Source organism: Aethalodelphis obliquidens, unplaced genomic scaffold (genome assembly GCF_003676395.1).
Source record: "Aethalodelphis obliquidens isolate GAN/ISIS:26980383/991018 unplaced genomic scaffold, ASM367639v1 scaffold14, whole genome shotgun sequence".
Lineage (NCBI taxonomy): Eukaryota > Metazoa > Chordata > Mammalia > Artiodactyla > Delphinidae > Aethalodelphis > Aethalodelphis obliquidens.
The window spans coordinates 29,103,108-29,121,398 of record NW_020837958.1 but is presented as its reverse complement, the minus strand read 5'-3'; the positions used below and the strand labels follow the sequence as shown (position 1 = coordinate 29,121,398).

At 34.3% G+C, this 18,291-nt stretch overlaps 1 protein-coding gene across 1 annotated transcript in view; it reads right to left on the bottom strand.

The window, feature by feature from the left end:
• SOX6 (SRY-box transcription factor 6) overlaps positions 1 to 18,291 on the bottom strand; it is a 620,818-nt gene that overhangs the window by 339,021 nt on the left and 263,506 nt on the right. The window contains exon 5 of the mRNA XM_027115294.1: positions 12,681 to 12,888. Coding sequence (XP_026971095.1) covers positions 12,681 to 12,888 — 208 coding nt within the window. The remainder of the gene's footprint in view (positions 1 to 12,680; positions 12,889 to 18,291) is intronic.

Sequence of the window (18,291 nt, the reverse complement as noted above, 5' to 3'; positions counted from 1 at the left end):
ACTTGATTGTGGTAGTGAATACATGAATCTATATAGGTGATTTACAGGTGACAAGATTGTAAAGAACCTAATACACATATCCACAACAACTGAGAACAATTAAAACTGGAGAAATATGAATGAGATCAATGGATTGTATCAATGTTAATAACCTGGTTGTGACAGTATGTGGCAGTTTTGCAAAATGTTATCACTGGGGGAAAATGGTCAAAGTGTACACTGGATCTCTCTATATTTTTTCTTACAACTGCATGTGAATCTATAATTAACCCAATTAAAAAATCTCAATTTAAAAAATAGCAAATATTGAGTTATAATCTATTGATAAATGGAGTGGTATATGGGTTTTTTTCAGCTTTACTGAGGTATAAGGGACAAAGAAAATTGTAAGAAATTTAAAGTATACAACGTGATGATTTGATATATAGATACACTGTGAAACGATTCCCCCCCACTGAGTTCATTAACACATCCATCCATCACCTCATCCTATTTAAATTCTACTCTGCTAAGATTTGCTAATCTTAGAAATTTTCAAGTATACAATATAATGTTATCAAATATAGTCACCATGTTATACATTATATCCTCAGACCTTATTCATCTTATAACTGAAAGTTTGTACCCTTTTACCAACCTCTCTCTGTCTCCCCCACCCATCCCCAGACCCTGACAACCAACTTTCTACTCCCTATTTCTACGAGTTTGACTTTTTTTAAGACTCCACAAATTTTAGACAAAGAGGGCTACAGTCATCAGTAGAAGACAAGATGTGATCTGGATTTTATGTATTGTAAAATGGATAGATGGAAAACTTAGATAAGAAGAGGAGAGATAAAAGGTTATTCTGGGTAGGGATAATGGCTGAGCATGAAGTATGTTGGACTAAATAACTAATTCAAATTAACACAGAGCTGACTCTTTAGATAAGAAAGTTTGCCATGAGATTGTTGCACTTCAAGTTTCTTAATCAGAATGCTCACTAGAGAAAGATTACAAAAGAACCCTAGGAATCAAATTCTTATGATGTGTAGTGGCCCTAATATGATTAAGAAATGTCCAAATTATAGTCACATCAAAGCAAAAAGAAAAAGCACAGCATATGTGGGAGATAATAAGTATTAGAAAAAAAATTCAAAGAAGTTAGTCTCCATCAGGTACCAAGAATACACCTAACATCTGAAGCTAATACTGACTACAAAGTGAGTAAATGGTGGAGTAGCTAGAGACAGCGAGACAGAGACAGTAAGTTTTTGCTACTGTTTTAAATAAACAGAGCATATCTAAGAAATGTATTCAAAAGAAAGAAAGAAGAAAAAGTAAATAAAATAAAAAGAAACCAACATACTTAAATCTAAGGAAAATAATTCTATATACAGGGAAGAGGAAGTACAAAGGAATTAAGACATGCTTGAGGAAAAAAAAAAAAAAGATCCAGTAGCTGGAGTGGCCTGAGAAAAAATGTAAGTTTAAGATGAGTCTTGAAAGCCAGAGTACCATGTTCGGATTTTAAGCAATGAATTTTATTTCCAAGCATAATAGAGATTGATGATCACTGGCCAAATACCAAAGTTCCAATGCCAGTAAAATGCCTAAACCCTCTGAATATCAGATAAAACCATGAGGAAAGGGGCATAATTCTACTGACTGAAGTTAAATCCTGAAGTAACTGAGTTTACCTGGAAGTGAGACCAGACTTCCTTCTATTAGTGAGAACGGGGGATTAAGAGTTAAATTACAATTACTAATGGAGAAATAAAATTAATACATGAGCTTTTGTGCACATGAGTTTGGTGACAATAATATTTATAAGCAAACAACATTAATTTACTGCTATCCTTTGTATTCCAAAGTGACACTGTCACTATATAAATATTGTCCAACATTATCAAAAAGATCAAAGAATAGTTTTTAGGACTTTGTACATTAGGTATATAAGGTAGTTTTCCCCAGTCTCCCTTTTCTACCTGGAAACAAAGGAGATTGCTCCAAAAAAACATGTTGCTTATGCATTAATTCTTAAATTTCCCATCTCTTCCACACCTGTGACAGGAGTAAGAAGTACAAGATTAGAGGTATTTCTGAAGGACCTGCTACAAAATTCCAGGTTAAGCTAAGTTCCACTGCATTTTGGAGTGGAGTGGCATCCTAGTGCACACGGTTTGTTAGTCACTCAAAACTGCCCGTTGACTATTGGTTGCCTTCATTCAAAAATCACACATTAGTAGCAAAGTAATTCTACCACTGTTATTGCTGGTACCATAGTTCTTGCAAATAATTCAATACTTTGTCATTTTTCATAGTTATTCTTCATTATATCTCCACTTATTTTAACCCTCTATTTGTATTTACTCATTTCAATTCACTACATGAGAGCAATTAGAGAAGTCCACAGGCCATAGGCCTCTAACTTCTGCTTCCCCATGCTAGGGCATGGCCTATATTCTGTGACTTCATTGTGAGTGTACTTGTCTGGCCTCTAAGTGATGGCTCCTCAGTTATACTTAAACCCTCAAGACATACATTAAGAAAGCTATGATAGGTCTAAGTGTCACAGTTATTCAGCAGTAAACCTATAGCCTCATATGGCTAATAAATATGGCCGTGAATTCCCTCTAAGGCCCAAATCCCCTTTACAACAGCTCTACCAAAAGGTAGAATTATTGACCTTTACCTTCTTCTGGATCATCACACCCTACTAAACTCGCCCTCCGTTTGCTAATCTTTCAAACCATGTATAGCATTTTCTGAGCCAATTATCCATGGCTTTGTCTGTAAGTACTTCATTACAGACAATGACTTTTTCAGACATCAAAACTTGATGGCAGCTTTTATCTCTATCTTTATAAAGATTCTAACGTCAGAAAAAAAGAGACTGGAAATAGTAAAGGACAATTTCAACCATATTAAGAGAAAAAGAATCATGATATTGGTTCAGATGATTTATTTACTCTGAAAACAGTTTGAAAAGAAAATTACAGATAGAGGATGCTGAACTTTAGATACAAACTCTAAAAGAAAATCAAAGCACATAGAATTTTAGAATTTGGCCTTTAATGCTCAACCAATGTCCTCATTTTCTAAATTAAGAAAGCAGTGCTAAGATCAATCAATTAATTAACTAATTAATTAATTATTAGGTATTACCCAGAAAGTTACCAGAGTCAAGCAAGAATGCACATCAAATTCAGGCCAGTCTGCAGCTGAAAGGATTCCCAGATAAAACATTTTAAGAAACAGGTGAAGATTTCCAGCTAATAAGCCAACTGTTTGGCTAGAAAAATATATCTATTCCAATATGAATGGTTAGAGCAGGGGCAATAATCAACAGGGTTTGCTGGTTAATTTTGAATTTGAAGTAGGTATTTAAGGAAAAAATGATCATGAACCTGATAAGGTTAGAGATCAGGAACTACTTTAATTCAAAAACCACACAGAGGTGGAAACGTCAATGAAAGGAATCAAAAGAGGAAAAAAAGTGTGTTTCCTAACAAACTTAGTAATCATAGTCCAGAGGGAGAATGACAATACACTTGTGCTCATACTTAAAAGAAGGGCTGAAGACATTTTATTATGAGACAACAAAAGGAAAAAGAAAAATTGCAGTGAAGGGTCCATCAAAGCTCTTGTAAGCTTCTGAAAAGCTCAGCGATAAAAGGAAACCTGGGCTAGACATTTTGAGGAAGTGGAACCAAAAGGTATAGATAGTTAAGCCTTTCAAAAATTATAACACACACACATTAAACACACACACACACACACACACACACACACACACACACACTGCAGCCCCAACTTCTTTGTGTAATGTTTTCCAACAGAGTAGAAAAAATAATACAAAATTTGTCAACAGCAGTTCCACTCCTGGGAATACACCCTATAGAAGAAGTTCATGCACATGTGTATCAGAAGACAGGTGCAAGAATGTTCATACCATCACTGTTTGTACTAGCAGAAAACTGGAAATAGTCCAAATGTCCGGAGACAGTAAACAGGAGAGTATACTCCTATATAGCATTCCATGGGAGAGTGTGTGAAATATTATACAAAAGTGAAAATGAACTACAGCTGCACACAGCAAAATTGATCTTGAAATATAATTATGAGTATAAAAAGCAAGTCATAGAAGGTTACAGTGTAATACCATTTTTATAAAGTTCTGAAACAAAACTAAACAATATATTATTTAGGAATATAGACAAAAGGAAGATTCCAAACACAAAGTTCTGGCAAAGGGATTGAATAGGTGAAGAAAACATTTTTGAAGTTGGATGATGAATTCACAGGTGTTTGTTTTATTTTTATGCCTTATAATATATATAATCAAATATTAAATAATAAACACATATTTAAGTTTGCAACTTCCTTTTCTATTCATTTTTTCTTTGGATTTTACACATATATTGTACAAGAAAAAATGTACAGATTTAAAAACTGGCCCCTATTACTTTTGAGAATCCCAGAATAAATCTGGAAGAAGTCTATCTAATGATTTTCAGTGGAAAAAATGCAAAATGTTAATGATCCTCTCCAACTTAACAGATTCAAAAGTTGTATGAGAATATGACTTAACTTCATCAAACCATGGAGAGGAAGCTGCATCCTCTTAACAAAATGCCAAGGAACACCTTGCTTCCCAGGTCAGTAAGAGGAAAAATCAGAAGCAACTGCCTACATCTGTTCTTAACATTCATAGAGAAAAAACTTTAAGAATCTTTAAGTCTGAAGAGATAGAAATGGGCCAAGAAATTTGAAGTAACTTTTCAAGGCAGAGACACACAAAATGAAGTTGAGAAGAGGATTCAACCAACTAGGACATTGCCAACACTGTAAATGGGAGTTGCAAAACAACAGCAAATTGAAATAATTAAGATTTGTCCAGAATGCCTAGGGTTCACAGGATTCAGGCTAATTACATCCTTTATAAAGTTATATGAGAGGATGATCAGTTTCTAAAGAATTAGAAAGCAAATATACTTAATGCAATAACATAAGAAACATTATTTTTTTCCATAATTCAAAAACCAGTAGTTCTAGCTCCTCATTTTAATCCCTAATTGTGTAATACTTGTAGAAATATGTTTATTTAAACTATCTGGCACTAGGTTAGTATTTGCTATGACTATGATAAAAATTCTTTAAAATAGGAGCAAGGACACAAACATTATAAGGGAGTAAAGATATATTTTAAAGAGAAGAAAAAATGAATTAAAATGAAGTCACATCAGCATCACTCTGAATACCTGACTGCTTCTTCACCTGGAGTATGAGTGGTCTTGGGTAACTTCAGCATTTAAATGACCTGAAATTTCCAACTTACTTGAAATAATAACTCTGGGGGTTTCATGATGAATACTTAATGCATTTTTATGCAAAAATCCAAAACCTTCTCCCATGAATGAGAAATATAAAGAAAGGTTTGGATCTCGGATACTCTAAATACTTCACCAATATAACCTTCAATCAGAACAGAGGCAAAAACCTAATATCCATAAATTTTGCCTTAAAAGATTCTTTTGATGTTCTAGCATGGTATGAATGTTAAACTTTTACATTTTTTTTAGCATGGCCTTTTAATAGATTTTTTTAACAGGAACACAGTGCTCTTAACTGGATAGTATCTAAAAACCTCATCTAAGGCTTTACCAACCTCTCTCCCTGACAGCATCATATTCCACATATTTCTCAGCAGGGAAGATTGGCTTCCAGTGGGAAAACTTTAGTATCAGCTTTTCCAAAGAGCCTGAAAGGAGAGTTAAGCTGGATTGCTCTTCCAGAAAACAAGTATATCATTGCTGCCAAATGCTAAATCCTAACACCATGGGACATTTCCTATGATTCTGTCTGTGGTGCAGGATGAGATTCCTGTAATATTTCTCTTTACAAAATGTTCCTTCAAATAATAACAGTAATAGTAGTTATAACAGTAATAGTAATAATAAATTATAATTATAGAAGCTATGTGTTTTATGTATATATAATCTGTCAAATTCTCACAACAGCCCTGCAAGGTAGACATCATTTATCCAATTTTACAGATAAAGGAACTGAAGCACCAAAGGATGAAATAATTTGTCCAAGACTAAGAAATAATGTTGGCTACATTTATTGAGCACTTACTATGTGCTGGTAGTGTTCTAAATGTTTTAGTTGCATTAACTAAATCTTGATCTCTTCATGATAGCTCTATAATTATGTCCAATATTTGGCTGAGAAAACACAGAGAGATGCCCAGTGTCATCCACCTGGTAAATGTTGAACTGAGATTCAAACTCAGGCAGCATAGCGACAGCGCCCACACTCTTAACCAGTACACTATACTGCCTCGCTAAATATTAGAACTTATATTCAAACCCAGATCTAGCTTACTCAAAAAACATATGGCTTTCAAAAATGAGTTCTCCCATTGCTTAAACTATACCACACAGGCAAAAGCTATCAGATGAGCAACACATACCAACATATACGCTTACTAAATATAATTCAGTGAAAATATATGTAGAAATCCAAATTATTGTTTAGAGATGTGAATAATGATAATAATCCATCAGATACATAAACACGTGTTCATTCTTGTGCTGGGTAACAGCTGCATAATCCACTGGAAAGCCTATCCCACCAGGAATCCAAAGCTCAAATGCTCCTGTCCTTTCTCTACATACACAGTCAAATGAATCCACATACTTTCATTATCATATCTTGAGGCACACAATTCCACTGGACAAATACTCTAATTTCTGATCAACATACATTCTATGAAACTGTACCTAAACTCTGCATACTTTCCATTAAGTTTATGGCCTCTATCGAAGAGAACACATTTATTCTAATATTTCTAACTACAAACTTCATCACTCCCTCTTGATCGCAATAATTATTAACTAAAATATAGTCTTTTAAAAGAGCAAAAAGTCAGAAAGAAAATCTTATTTTGTTAGAGTTGAGGTTTATATCAATGCATCCCTTTCTCTGCAATCTCACATGACTCCAGAACCTGACCCAAACCAGTTCACCCAGCCTAGGATCATATACTTAGTAGTATGATATACAAGACATGATAGTGGCTGAAGCACTATTATTAAAGAGAGATTAAAACAGCTGTACATTATGCTGAAGCACTCACTCTTCCCTTTACAAACAGACGGTCCTGGATTACAAGCAGCACTTGACCATTTAAATCACGACAACAACCAGATTTAACCAGCTGGGCCATATTCTCCTAGGCAATGCCTGTTGACCTCCTCAGTCGCAGCTGCTCAAATGAAATTCTCATTAGACAACTTATTTTCAGAAGCCAAAGGACTCTCTGATTAAATATATGTATTTAGATATAGAAGTCCTTTTTAAAGTATTCATTTTCTGACAACTGTCGCTTATGCTACAGCCCAGCTACATTGGCAACAAGATGGGTGATACAAGGATAACTAAAATTCATCATTTAATCCCAGCTGAAGGCTTTTTATCTTAGAACCATTTAAAACTGAATCTATTAATCAAAGTCTTTCTACACACTATACCCACCAATATCAACAGTGTTTTAAAAGGTAGATTCTGATATTCATTCATTCTATCCATCTATCCATTTTTCCATGCATCTGCACACCTATCTATCTATCTACCTACCTACCAACCTATCTATCTATGGCAGAAAAATTCAGGGTTAAATTTAGAACAAAACAGAAGCCTTGCCTATTTTCCCACAAATCTTACTTTCAGCGGAGGCACTTCAGACAGAACACCTTTGTTCATCAGTGTTTCAGCAATCCAGTCAAATCACTGCTCTGGAGAGGACATTTCTTGAGAGAATGGCAGATAAAATACTGGACAATTATTTGGTTAATCAAGGAATCTACCTGTAAGAGAATAACTTTCCTATTACCTAATGGAGAGTTTTTGTTTTATCAAGTAGATACTGTTTTAAAATAGACCATAATAAATAAACTTTTTATAGATCAGTTACTGTATAAGAGGGGAAATGAGGGGGAAGGTATTTAGTCTGATATAGTCAAAACGTTCTCCAGGACAAGAATGACTCAGGAAAGGTCATTTATTATGGCAATCACACAAGCTTGTCACTTATGAAGTATGGTCTTCAAACCAGGAAGTAGAAGCGAGGGAGAGGTGAGTAATGCATTTGAAAGCTTTTATACATCCCATGGGATAAAGGACGTCCCAGGTGAGGAGATGGGGCTTTAAAAAGTCAAAGCCAGGCAAATATTGGTGGAGCTATTTTACCTCCTTAGACCTAGAGTATAATTATAATATTATAGAATCAGAAATCTATCAGAAGCTTATTAATGACCTTTTCTATAATTATTTCTCTTCTCCCATCACACTGTTCTGTTCTATCGCTCCAAGCAAATGATTAAAATTAGGCATCAAACTCAAAATAAAAAATAGAAATCCTCATTACTCCCATCTCCAAAACATGTTGTCTACTTTTCTCATTAACTGTTATACCATCCTCCTATTCACTCTGAGCTACCTTTAAACCACTCCTCTCTATTGATCTCCTCACTTTAAATGTCAGGTCCTAACAATTCTACCTCCGATATCTTTTCCATATGCACCCCTTCTTCCTTTCTTGTTTCTGCTGCTTTAGTTCAGGCCCTCATTATCTCTAGCCTGAAACAATTTCCTTAACATCTCTCTGTGCTCCCATACATCCAATACAGTGCTGCCAGATTAACTTTCCTGGAGGAAAGCTCTAATCCATCAACTTACTCTGCTAAAAAACAGTCAGTGGTTCCTCCATAACTTTCATATAGGTTGAGCTTCTTAGCCAAGAATTTAAGGGCCACTGTGATGAACAGAACCTACCTTTTCAGTCTTATACCCTATATGCATCTTCACATACTTTAAAGTAGAACCTGAAGGCTGTTTTAAAGCTCTCTGCCTGTTCCTTTTGACTGAAATGTCCCTCCCTTCCATTTCTACTTACATATATATCCTTTCATTCTCCAAGACCAGTTAACTCATTTTCCTATAGAACCTCTCCATGGTTTCCTAGGCAGGCACAATCTATCTTGTAAACTCCTATAACATTTTATCTATGTAGTTCTCATGGAACTTATCACATATTAAATATGAATTAAGAGTTCATTTTGTATATGTTTTACACCTTTTACTAGAATATGAACTCTTTAAATTTAGAGACTATTGTTTTATTCATGATAGGTGTGCAATATCATGTAGCACGGTGGTTCTTAACCTAGGGTCCACAGACCCCAGGAGTCTATCCATAGAATTCAGGAAGTCTGTGAACTTGGATGGAAAAAATTCATTTTCACCAATTTTTTTAACTGAAAATTTGCATTTCTTTAAATTATTGATGCAGGCAACAAACCATAAATTCATAATATCTGTGACATTGTAACCAATAAAATAACAATATATTTTTATATCACATTGTACTTGTTGAAGATATCTCAAAATATCTTTTATACTTATCACTACTTCAAAATTGTATTTTTAGTCCCTCCATTAGATCTTGTGTTTAATGCATTAATAAAGTAGTACTTCATACCATATCAAAAAATTTTTAAATTATTTAACATTTTAATATAATTCATTTTCTCATAATTCCATGGATTTTACTTTATGCATTTAAAATAAGAATGGACCTGTAGGCGTTGCCAAGCCACCAAAGGGATCCACAGCCATAGAAAGAAAGAAAGTAAGAATCCCTCAGTTCTAATATAGCACCTTGCAAAATAAGAAGAAAACTTGTAGAAAAATAATCATGATACTATGTAGCTCTTGATTAGGGCTATAAAAAATATGCCATGAACTATAGAATACTGTATAAGCATATTGTTCATAAAAATTCATAGTCTTGGCAGAAAAAGACCAATTACCCCTCGTCTAAAATAACCTTTTAAAATGGCAATTAAGATTGCTGCATACCTCCAAAGATAATTTATTATCTTTCAAAGAAAGTCTTTCCATACATGGACAGCTACACTGTTAGACAGCTGGTCTTGTTATAATTTCAATATGATATATAATATTATATGATAATATAATGATAATATTACTAGTTCCTTTAATTATTCCTCTTATTATATAATTCTGTGTCTGTTAGCATGTCATTTGTTCTCCTCTGAGAATATCCCAACGCTTCTGAGTTCCTCTTAAAGTGTAGTAATTCTCAACACAATACTTCAGGTGCATTCTTTTGAGCAGGAAGTTCAGTGGGACCGACACCTCTTGAATCTTACATACTGTAATTCTAGTAATGCTGACTGGGATAGCACTGACAATTTTTTGGCAATATTCACTGCACTGACCCCATTGCACTCTCTGTCACCTAAAATTCATATGTTGGGTTTTTTTTTTAACCATGTGTCTGCTATTTAAATGTCCTTCAGTAATTACTTGTGCAGATAGGAATTTTGGTCACAGCCTCTGGACTTGATAATAAGACCTATTAAATTTTATCTTGATGGATTAGTTTTAAGTTTATATTTTCAGTTTGTCAAAAACTTTTGACTTTTTGTTTCTTTCATACATTATATTCAGCATTCCTCCCAGATTTTTGGAATCTGTTTGATAAGCACACTTTTTATCATTTCTATTTGTACTTAATGTACTATATACGTTGATATGCACTAAAAATGCCTGAATTTCCGATGCCTAAAATATATGTACTGTACAAAACAAAGTTCTGTAGTGTACATAAAAAACATTCTTCAATAGTAGGAATATAATAACAAAGGACTCTTAAATGAGAGGTCTCATCTTACAAATGCCTCTCTTGTATCAAATCTATAACACACAATAATGAAGAAGAAAACACTAATCATTACTTGCAAGAGAAGGATGATTTTAAATTCCCTAGCAGTCTAGACCCCTCCCCCTAAAAAATCATCACAAATCAATTTCTTTATTTTTACACAACAGAGCCCTCTAAAGTATGTTGAAACCTCTTTCTTATAGAGCTAAAACAATCTTTTTGGTGAATCACAATTAAAGGTAACCTAGCAATCTCATTTATTCAGAGTTTATTGATCTGGCAGCCTCAGTTATTCTAGAATAGCCATGAATGAGGAATATAAAGTCTCTGAGCAGCCCGAAGAGTCAGCATGAAGTCCATGCACTGAAGAGCATGTATGTTGCTCAGAATCTCTTAGCAACTCACCCAGAAATGTTTGTTCATATTTTAAATATAGTCCAGAATGTTATGATCATCTAATTTCATAATTGACAGATGAATATAAGAAGCAAATTAGAAAATATTCACAACTAGGTAAGAAGTAACAGTCTGAAACCTGATATGAAAGGAAGAGAAACCAAAACACACATATACACAGACACACACACACACACACACACGCCAAAAAAGATATCTAAATCAAGCAGACACAGGAACTCTAAAGTTTCATAATTGCAGAGAAATAACCATAAAGCCAACTGTCCTGATTATCTCAAAGCTCTCTGGGGGCATCATTACATTATAGCATGGTAAAGTAATTGACATTTATAATAATTATCATCACAATAACTCAAATGTATGTAATTTACAGTTCATAAGACACATTAATTATTATAGTTAATTCTCAAAATGTTTGAGTTAAGAAGTCAGGTTACTACCATACCAAACTTTAAATTTTGTGGTTCAGGGAGATTGAAGAACTTATCCAGGGTCACATGATTGTTAGATAGGTATTGGAGATCATATTCTACTGCATCATGACCCTGAGTCAACAAAAAAGTTTACATTTTGTGCCATATAATCTGGTCAGTAAGATAGGGAAGCATGTAATACATTTTAGAAGCTTCCACAAAGATTGCTGATGTGGTGGACACATCACAAAAATTAATTTGAAATTTTTAAACTTCTGAGCCCTTTAAAGGAATAAAATTAACTTACATGAAAAATTCCCTTATATCAAATCCCCATTTCCCTATAGTACCACAGAGGTTTAAATTTAACTTACAATGTAAGTAGTAATCCAGAGCCATTAATTATCCTACATTTTAAAGTCTAAAATCTGTACATAAAAAAATGAAAGAATATACATAGTATAGCAATCACTCAGAGTTGATTTATTTAATTTAAACATATTATTAGAGAGTCTACTTTCATCTACTTTTGAGGACCTAGGTTAGCCTAAGTGGACTCTTGTAGAGAGAGCAGAGAAGGTGCATGTTTCAGTAGGTGTCATGTGCCAAAGAACTCCCCTTGAACATTTAGCTGTAATAGTATTAGAAACCCTCAGCTCTCAATTCTGCAACATTTGGAGGTAAAATAATAATATTTATACATTTATAATATTTATAAAAATAAGGAGAAATAAATTAGGGGTCTTTTCCTCTTTAAACAGTTGATATTCTCATAATAAAACACTATCCATCAAGAGGAAATAAGGGAGAAAAAATAAAGTTGTGGCTAGGAAAATACCTGTACTCCCTTTTCCAGAGCAAGGCTTCTAGTCAGTTTAAAACCTTGATTTGTTATTATAAGAGCCAAGTAAAATGCACAAAGTTGTAGAAAAATGGAACTATCTGCTTAACACTTCTAATGGATCACAATCTGCCATCACCATGGTAACCTCTGAATAACTTTTTCCTTGCTAGTGTCAATTATGCACTTCTCTGGCCCTTAAAACCCCACTCATTTTTTTTTTAAGCCTGGAATCTTTAAAAGAATAAAGCCCAACAGTTAAGTCCACACATACCCTCTTGTTCAGTCCGAGTCATTTCCTCAAGCTTCTTCTGTTTCAGTGTGTCCACCACATCGGCAAGGCTCCCTTTGCGGCGTTCTGGGGTTCCAAAAGTAACACTGGTCATTATCTCGCGGTCCCGACTCCCTTCGTCAGGCTTATGTGGTGAGGTAGAGGTATTTCGGAAGGAATATAGGGAACATAACTTATTATTCTCTGACTCCTAGAAAATAAAAATAAAATAAAACCATTAGAACATGTTTCTTTACATAACATTGGAGAAAAATCCCAAACTCAGAATGACAGTATATGAGGCTGAGATGGACAAATAAAATATATTAATTATCTCTGCTTAAAAAAAAATACTAAACATAGAGGTAATTATCAAAGGAACTAATCTGAAATTGTAGATTCGACCTTTTTCTTTTTAAAAAAAAAAAGCAGCCGAAGTGTTACAAAAACTTAATTTTACAAGGAACACTTCAACTTCTTACTCATTTACACCCTTCATTTAAAATAGTTCAGATTCAATTATTAATTATAAGGATGGTAAAGTTTTTCTTTTAATTGGCACTTATATTACAAACCCTCTTCCCACAGCCTAAAATATACGTACATCAAAAAAGAACCCCATTATCCCTAAATTTAGAAACAGTAGAGAAATTAGCTTCCATATTCACGTTAATTATTCACCAGAAAATATATAAAATATCTAAATCAGCGTCAGAAAGTTAGCCAACCTGAATATTTTTGTGTGCTGGGGTTTGAGGAAAATTGTTTGTTTGTTTTCTAGCTACACATCTGTCAAAGTTATGGAAACCTCTTTCTATTTCTTACACTTACCCCTGATACTTTAGCACATAGTCACACACATTTTTCATGTGGCATTTAAAAATGATTTGTTCTTTTCTTTTTTTTAACAAGAAGACAAGTTTGTTACAGAAACACTTACACAAGAATTATTTCACATTACAGAGAAGTTGGCTAACTGGTAGGAGAGTTAGGTCCATCTTCAAGGAGAAAAAGCAAATCTTAGATTGAAAAGAATAAACACCTAAAAGTTTATGAAAAGAAAATGCTTTTATAGCTCTTTAAATCGGAACTGAGAGTTTTAAGCAAACGTTTTTGGCCACAGTCCACCAGTAGTCTTGCATTCACCTTATCTGTCTGTGTATGGGTATTCTCTCTCCCAATAAAAAACTGTATGAAATAAATAAAGCATCTAGGCTTTGTTCTCATCAGAAGCTTAAAAATCTTAATCACTCCTATACCTCTCTCCTTCTTCACAAAAAAAAGCCCAGTAAGCATCAAGAACTAGAGGAAGAGCATGAGGTAAAAGTTACAGTGTTTAAAAAAAAGAAAAATTTACAGAGTTAATCACTGGTAGGAAAGGAAATGAAAAGAAAATGGAATCTAGAGAATTACATTTCCACATACATTAAATGAGATAATTGTACTCAGTAAATGCTAGATATTTAGGTATTATTGTCATTGTATACAAAGTAGGAATAAAACTTATTTTCACAATTATTGGTAGCATATAATGAGCTAACATTTGTAGAGCAACTAGGCACAGTGCTGAGCCCAAAGCAGGCAGTGCTTAGTAAATGGTAGGTATTATTATTTTGTTGGAAGGAACAGATCTAGGAATGGAGCCAAAGAGGTTTTTCCCCCTCTGGACCTAAGGAATTGCTTAGTAAAAAATATGTCTTGAATTAAATTGAGTATTGTAAAGTCTGTGAATATACTAAAAACCACTGAATTGTACACATTAAATGAGCAAATTGTATGGTATGTGTATTATATCTCAATAAAGCTGCTTTAAATTACTATGAGCCAAATCTTAATCTTTTCCACAATCCCATTGTTATCAAAATGCCTAGCACGGAGTAGATGCTCATTACATTTGCACTAAAATAAACTGAAAAGGATAAAATAAATGGGCAGGGCAGGAAAAAGAGCTCCTCTTTACCTTATCCCTAAATCTTTTCTTTCCCCAGGAAATATGTTGTATTTCATTTACTGCTTACAATAACTGTGGAGTGATGCACAGGAACCCCTTCTTTTAGATGCCAGTCATGGTTAATACATGGCTCCTTGGAATGGCTAGTTCATTCTCTACTTTGTGCAAACAAAAACTCAGAGATATGTTTGCCAAAGCCAATTTCAGCTCTTAATAGTGTCCCTATCAGAAATGTGACCTAGGCTTTTGAATCAGTAATACCATTTGATAAATTATGCTTCAATCACTTGCATTTCAAATGCAAATTTGTCTATCATTGCCTGTAAATCAAAAACAAACTCTGGCTCAACCTAAGGGATTGAAGATCAACTTAAAACAACAGTTACATGGAAGTGGTTACCTACAAATGACTCACCACTGACCATAATAAAGAGGAGTTTTCCCACCACTCTCAAATTGAAAGATGCTAGAAATGTCTCTCCAGCCTGAGTTACAGTTGTCCTTAGAGAATTTAGGCTCCATACAGTACCATTTTTTTCTCTCAGGACTAATTTCAGTCTATTTACTCATGTCACTTACTTGTTAGATAGACTATGTTCCTTATTTTTTACTCATGGGAATGTGGTCACTGCCATCTGCACCACAGACAATAACCATGGGTTCCCACACCAATGACCCACACTGTCTTCAGCCCCATAATCTGTGCAAGGTCACTCAACACCACCAAGAAGCAGAGAACAAGAAGCTGTAAGTCATGATTTCTCCAAGAAAGCAACAAGAACTACTTGCAACATGCCACAAAGGCATCAACACGGGCAGAAGATGAAATCATAAATGGCTTAAGTCATACTATCTTATAAACAATGGAAAGGGGCAAAATTTACCATTTATGGTCTTCACTTTTTAACTTTCTAAAACTTAAGACATATGGGGGGCTTCCCTGGTGGCACAGTGGTTGAGAGTCTGCCTGCCGATGCAGGGGACACGGGTTCGTGCCCCGGTCCGGGAAGATCCCACATGCCACGGAGCGGCTGGGCCCATGAGCCACGGCCACTGAGCCTGCGCGTCCGGAGCCTGTGCTCTGCAACGGGAGAGGCCACAATGGTGAGAGGCCCGCATACCGCAAAAAAAAAAAAAAAAAAAAAAAGACATACGGACCTCTCATGAATGGGGGTCTATAGTCAATTCATCTGAACAAAGGGGCACATAAATCCAAACATCTATCGATACAATGAAGAGATTACTGTTAGATAAAAGGCAGTAATGCCAAATCAGAAAAAGAAATTTGACAAAGAATCTCTAGTTTTTGTTTTTAAGTAAGTTTTCTTACAGAAAAAAAAAGCTCAACTTATTCTTTAATTTCCTAAAAACAAAACTGGTCCTATGAACTAACAATTGAGGCAAGATGAACAGTGATAATATCTATCAAGTTTTGATGCATGACACTGCAGCACAGCTGTGGAGAGGTTTGAGACAACATTTGACTAAAGCAGTGCTTCTCCAACTTTAAGGTATAGAATTCCCTGACAAGTATGTTAAAATACAGATTCCCTTACCTCTTCCCATACCCCAAAGAGTGGGGCGCAGGAATATGAAGTTTAATAAACATCCCAAGTGATTCTGATGCACCCCACTTTCAGAAACACTGATTCCGTGAGAAGGTAATGAAATGAATGTGCTTTGCCTTAATGTTATAATGTGGATATAATTATGAACATTTTAAAGAAGTCTGGTTAGTTGTGATTTTAAAAAGTAACATAAAGGAGATTATTTCTCTTCTTTTGATCTTTCTTGTGAAAACAACCAGTGTATAACATGACAGAACACATGAACATCACAAAAAGAAAAGCATATGGGGCACTGAGTAAGCATTAGTTCATTCAAAGGAAACTTATAAGTTTGTTTTCTCTTAACCCTTAACTTCAGAGTCCTCCCTAACAGTGAAGAAAATTTCAAAATACTATTTAAAAGGATCCTAGTACCAATAAAAGGACTAAAGTGATATTGATTCAGATTATCTAAGGAGCATTTCACTGGCAATTAATTAAACAGTACAAAAATTATATGTAGGTGACTGAAAAAGCATACAGTAGTACAAAAAAAAAATCATTAGGCAAAGTTTCTAGAAAATACAAGCAATTTTCACAAATTAAGAATATATAGGGCTTCCCTGGTGGCGCAGTGGTTGAGAGTCCGCCTGCCGATGCAGGGGACGCGGGTTTGTGCCCCGGTCCGGGAAGATCCCACATGCCGCGGAGCAGCTGGGCCCGTGAGCCATGGCCGCTGAGCCTGCGCGTCCGGAGCCTGTGCTCCGCAACGGAAGAGGCCACAACGGTGAGAGGCCAGCGTACCGCAAAAAAAAAAAAAAAAAAAAATATATATATATATATATATATATAATTAAGATGTTTCCATATATGAAGGGATAGAGAAGTAAATATTAAAAACAAAACGTGTGTGAAGTGATGGATGTTAAGTAAACTTATTGTGGTAATTCTTTCACAATATATACATTATATTTTATATCTTTAATACAATGTTATGTCAATTATTTCTCAATAAAATTGAAAAAACAGATTAAAATAAATATTGTTCAGATTTTTCAGAAGTTATGAAAAACTGATCGCTCAGCAGTGGCATTAAATAACATTAAACTCAAATAGCCTTCTCATGGTACTGTGAATATAGCAAACATAATCAAATTTTTGAGCCTTTGCAAGTCTTGTTCCTTTCCCCTAGAATGTACTACATTCTCTTTGACTATGAACTCAACCCACTCTTCAAAGCTCAGCTCAAACTGCATTTCATCCTTAAAGTCCTCCCTGACTATTCTGGGCCTCACTATCCTCCTATCCCCTGAACTACACATTGAAGCAATCAGAACCATGCAATAATATACTAAACTATTCGTTACTATTTTGCATGTTTTAGTCATATTTGCAACTAAATTTTAGCTTCTAACTTATGCTTCTTCTATATACCTCATGTCTTATGCTGCTTCTATATACCTCCAAAACATCAAAAAAAAAAAAAAAGTCACGTTGTTGGATGATGAAACAACTATTCACCAAATATGTCAAAAATAATAAAAAATTAAGGCTAAGGGTAAAGATTCGCTCTAGCAATGACAGAATTGCTTATTTAAGCAAAACGTTAACAACTGAGATATTAAAAAATAAGGGATTCATTCAATAAAAGATGATATAGCTACACAATGGGATACCACATGGCCATTAAAAACAATATTATATATGTTGAATATAGTGTTGTTCATAGCGATGAATAATTAGAGGCAATTTGTATTTCCAATAGTAGGGATTATTTGAGGGCATTATGGTTTTATCCATATGGTGGAATAATTTGAAATCATTGAAAATCATATTTTTGCAGAAAATTTAGTGACGTGGGACTATTCATATTACTAGTAAAGAGTGTGTTAGTGAGAAACACTAATATATATATATATTTTTAAATTATGTACAGAAGAAAAGAAAGAATTTCCAACAAAATGTTAATGGTCCTCTGAGTCTTGAAATAATAGGTAGTTTTATATTTTCTTTTTGAAGTTACATATATTTTGCAAATGTTCTATCATAAGTAATACTTTTAATCAGAAAATAAATACTATTTTCAAGGTTGAATATGAATACCCAAAAAAGTTGT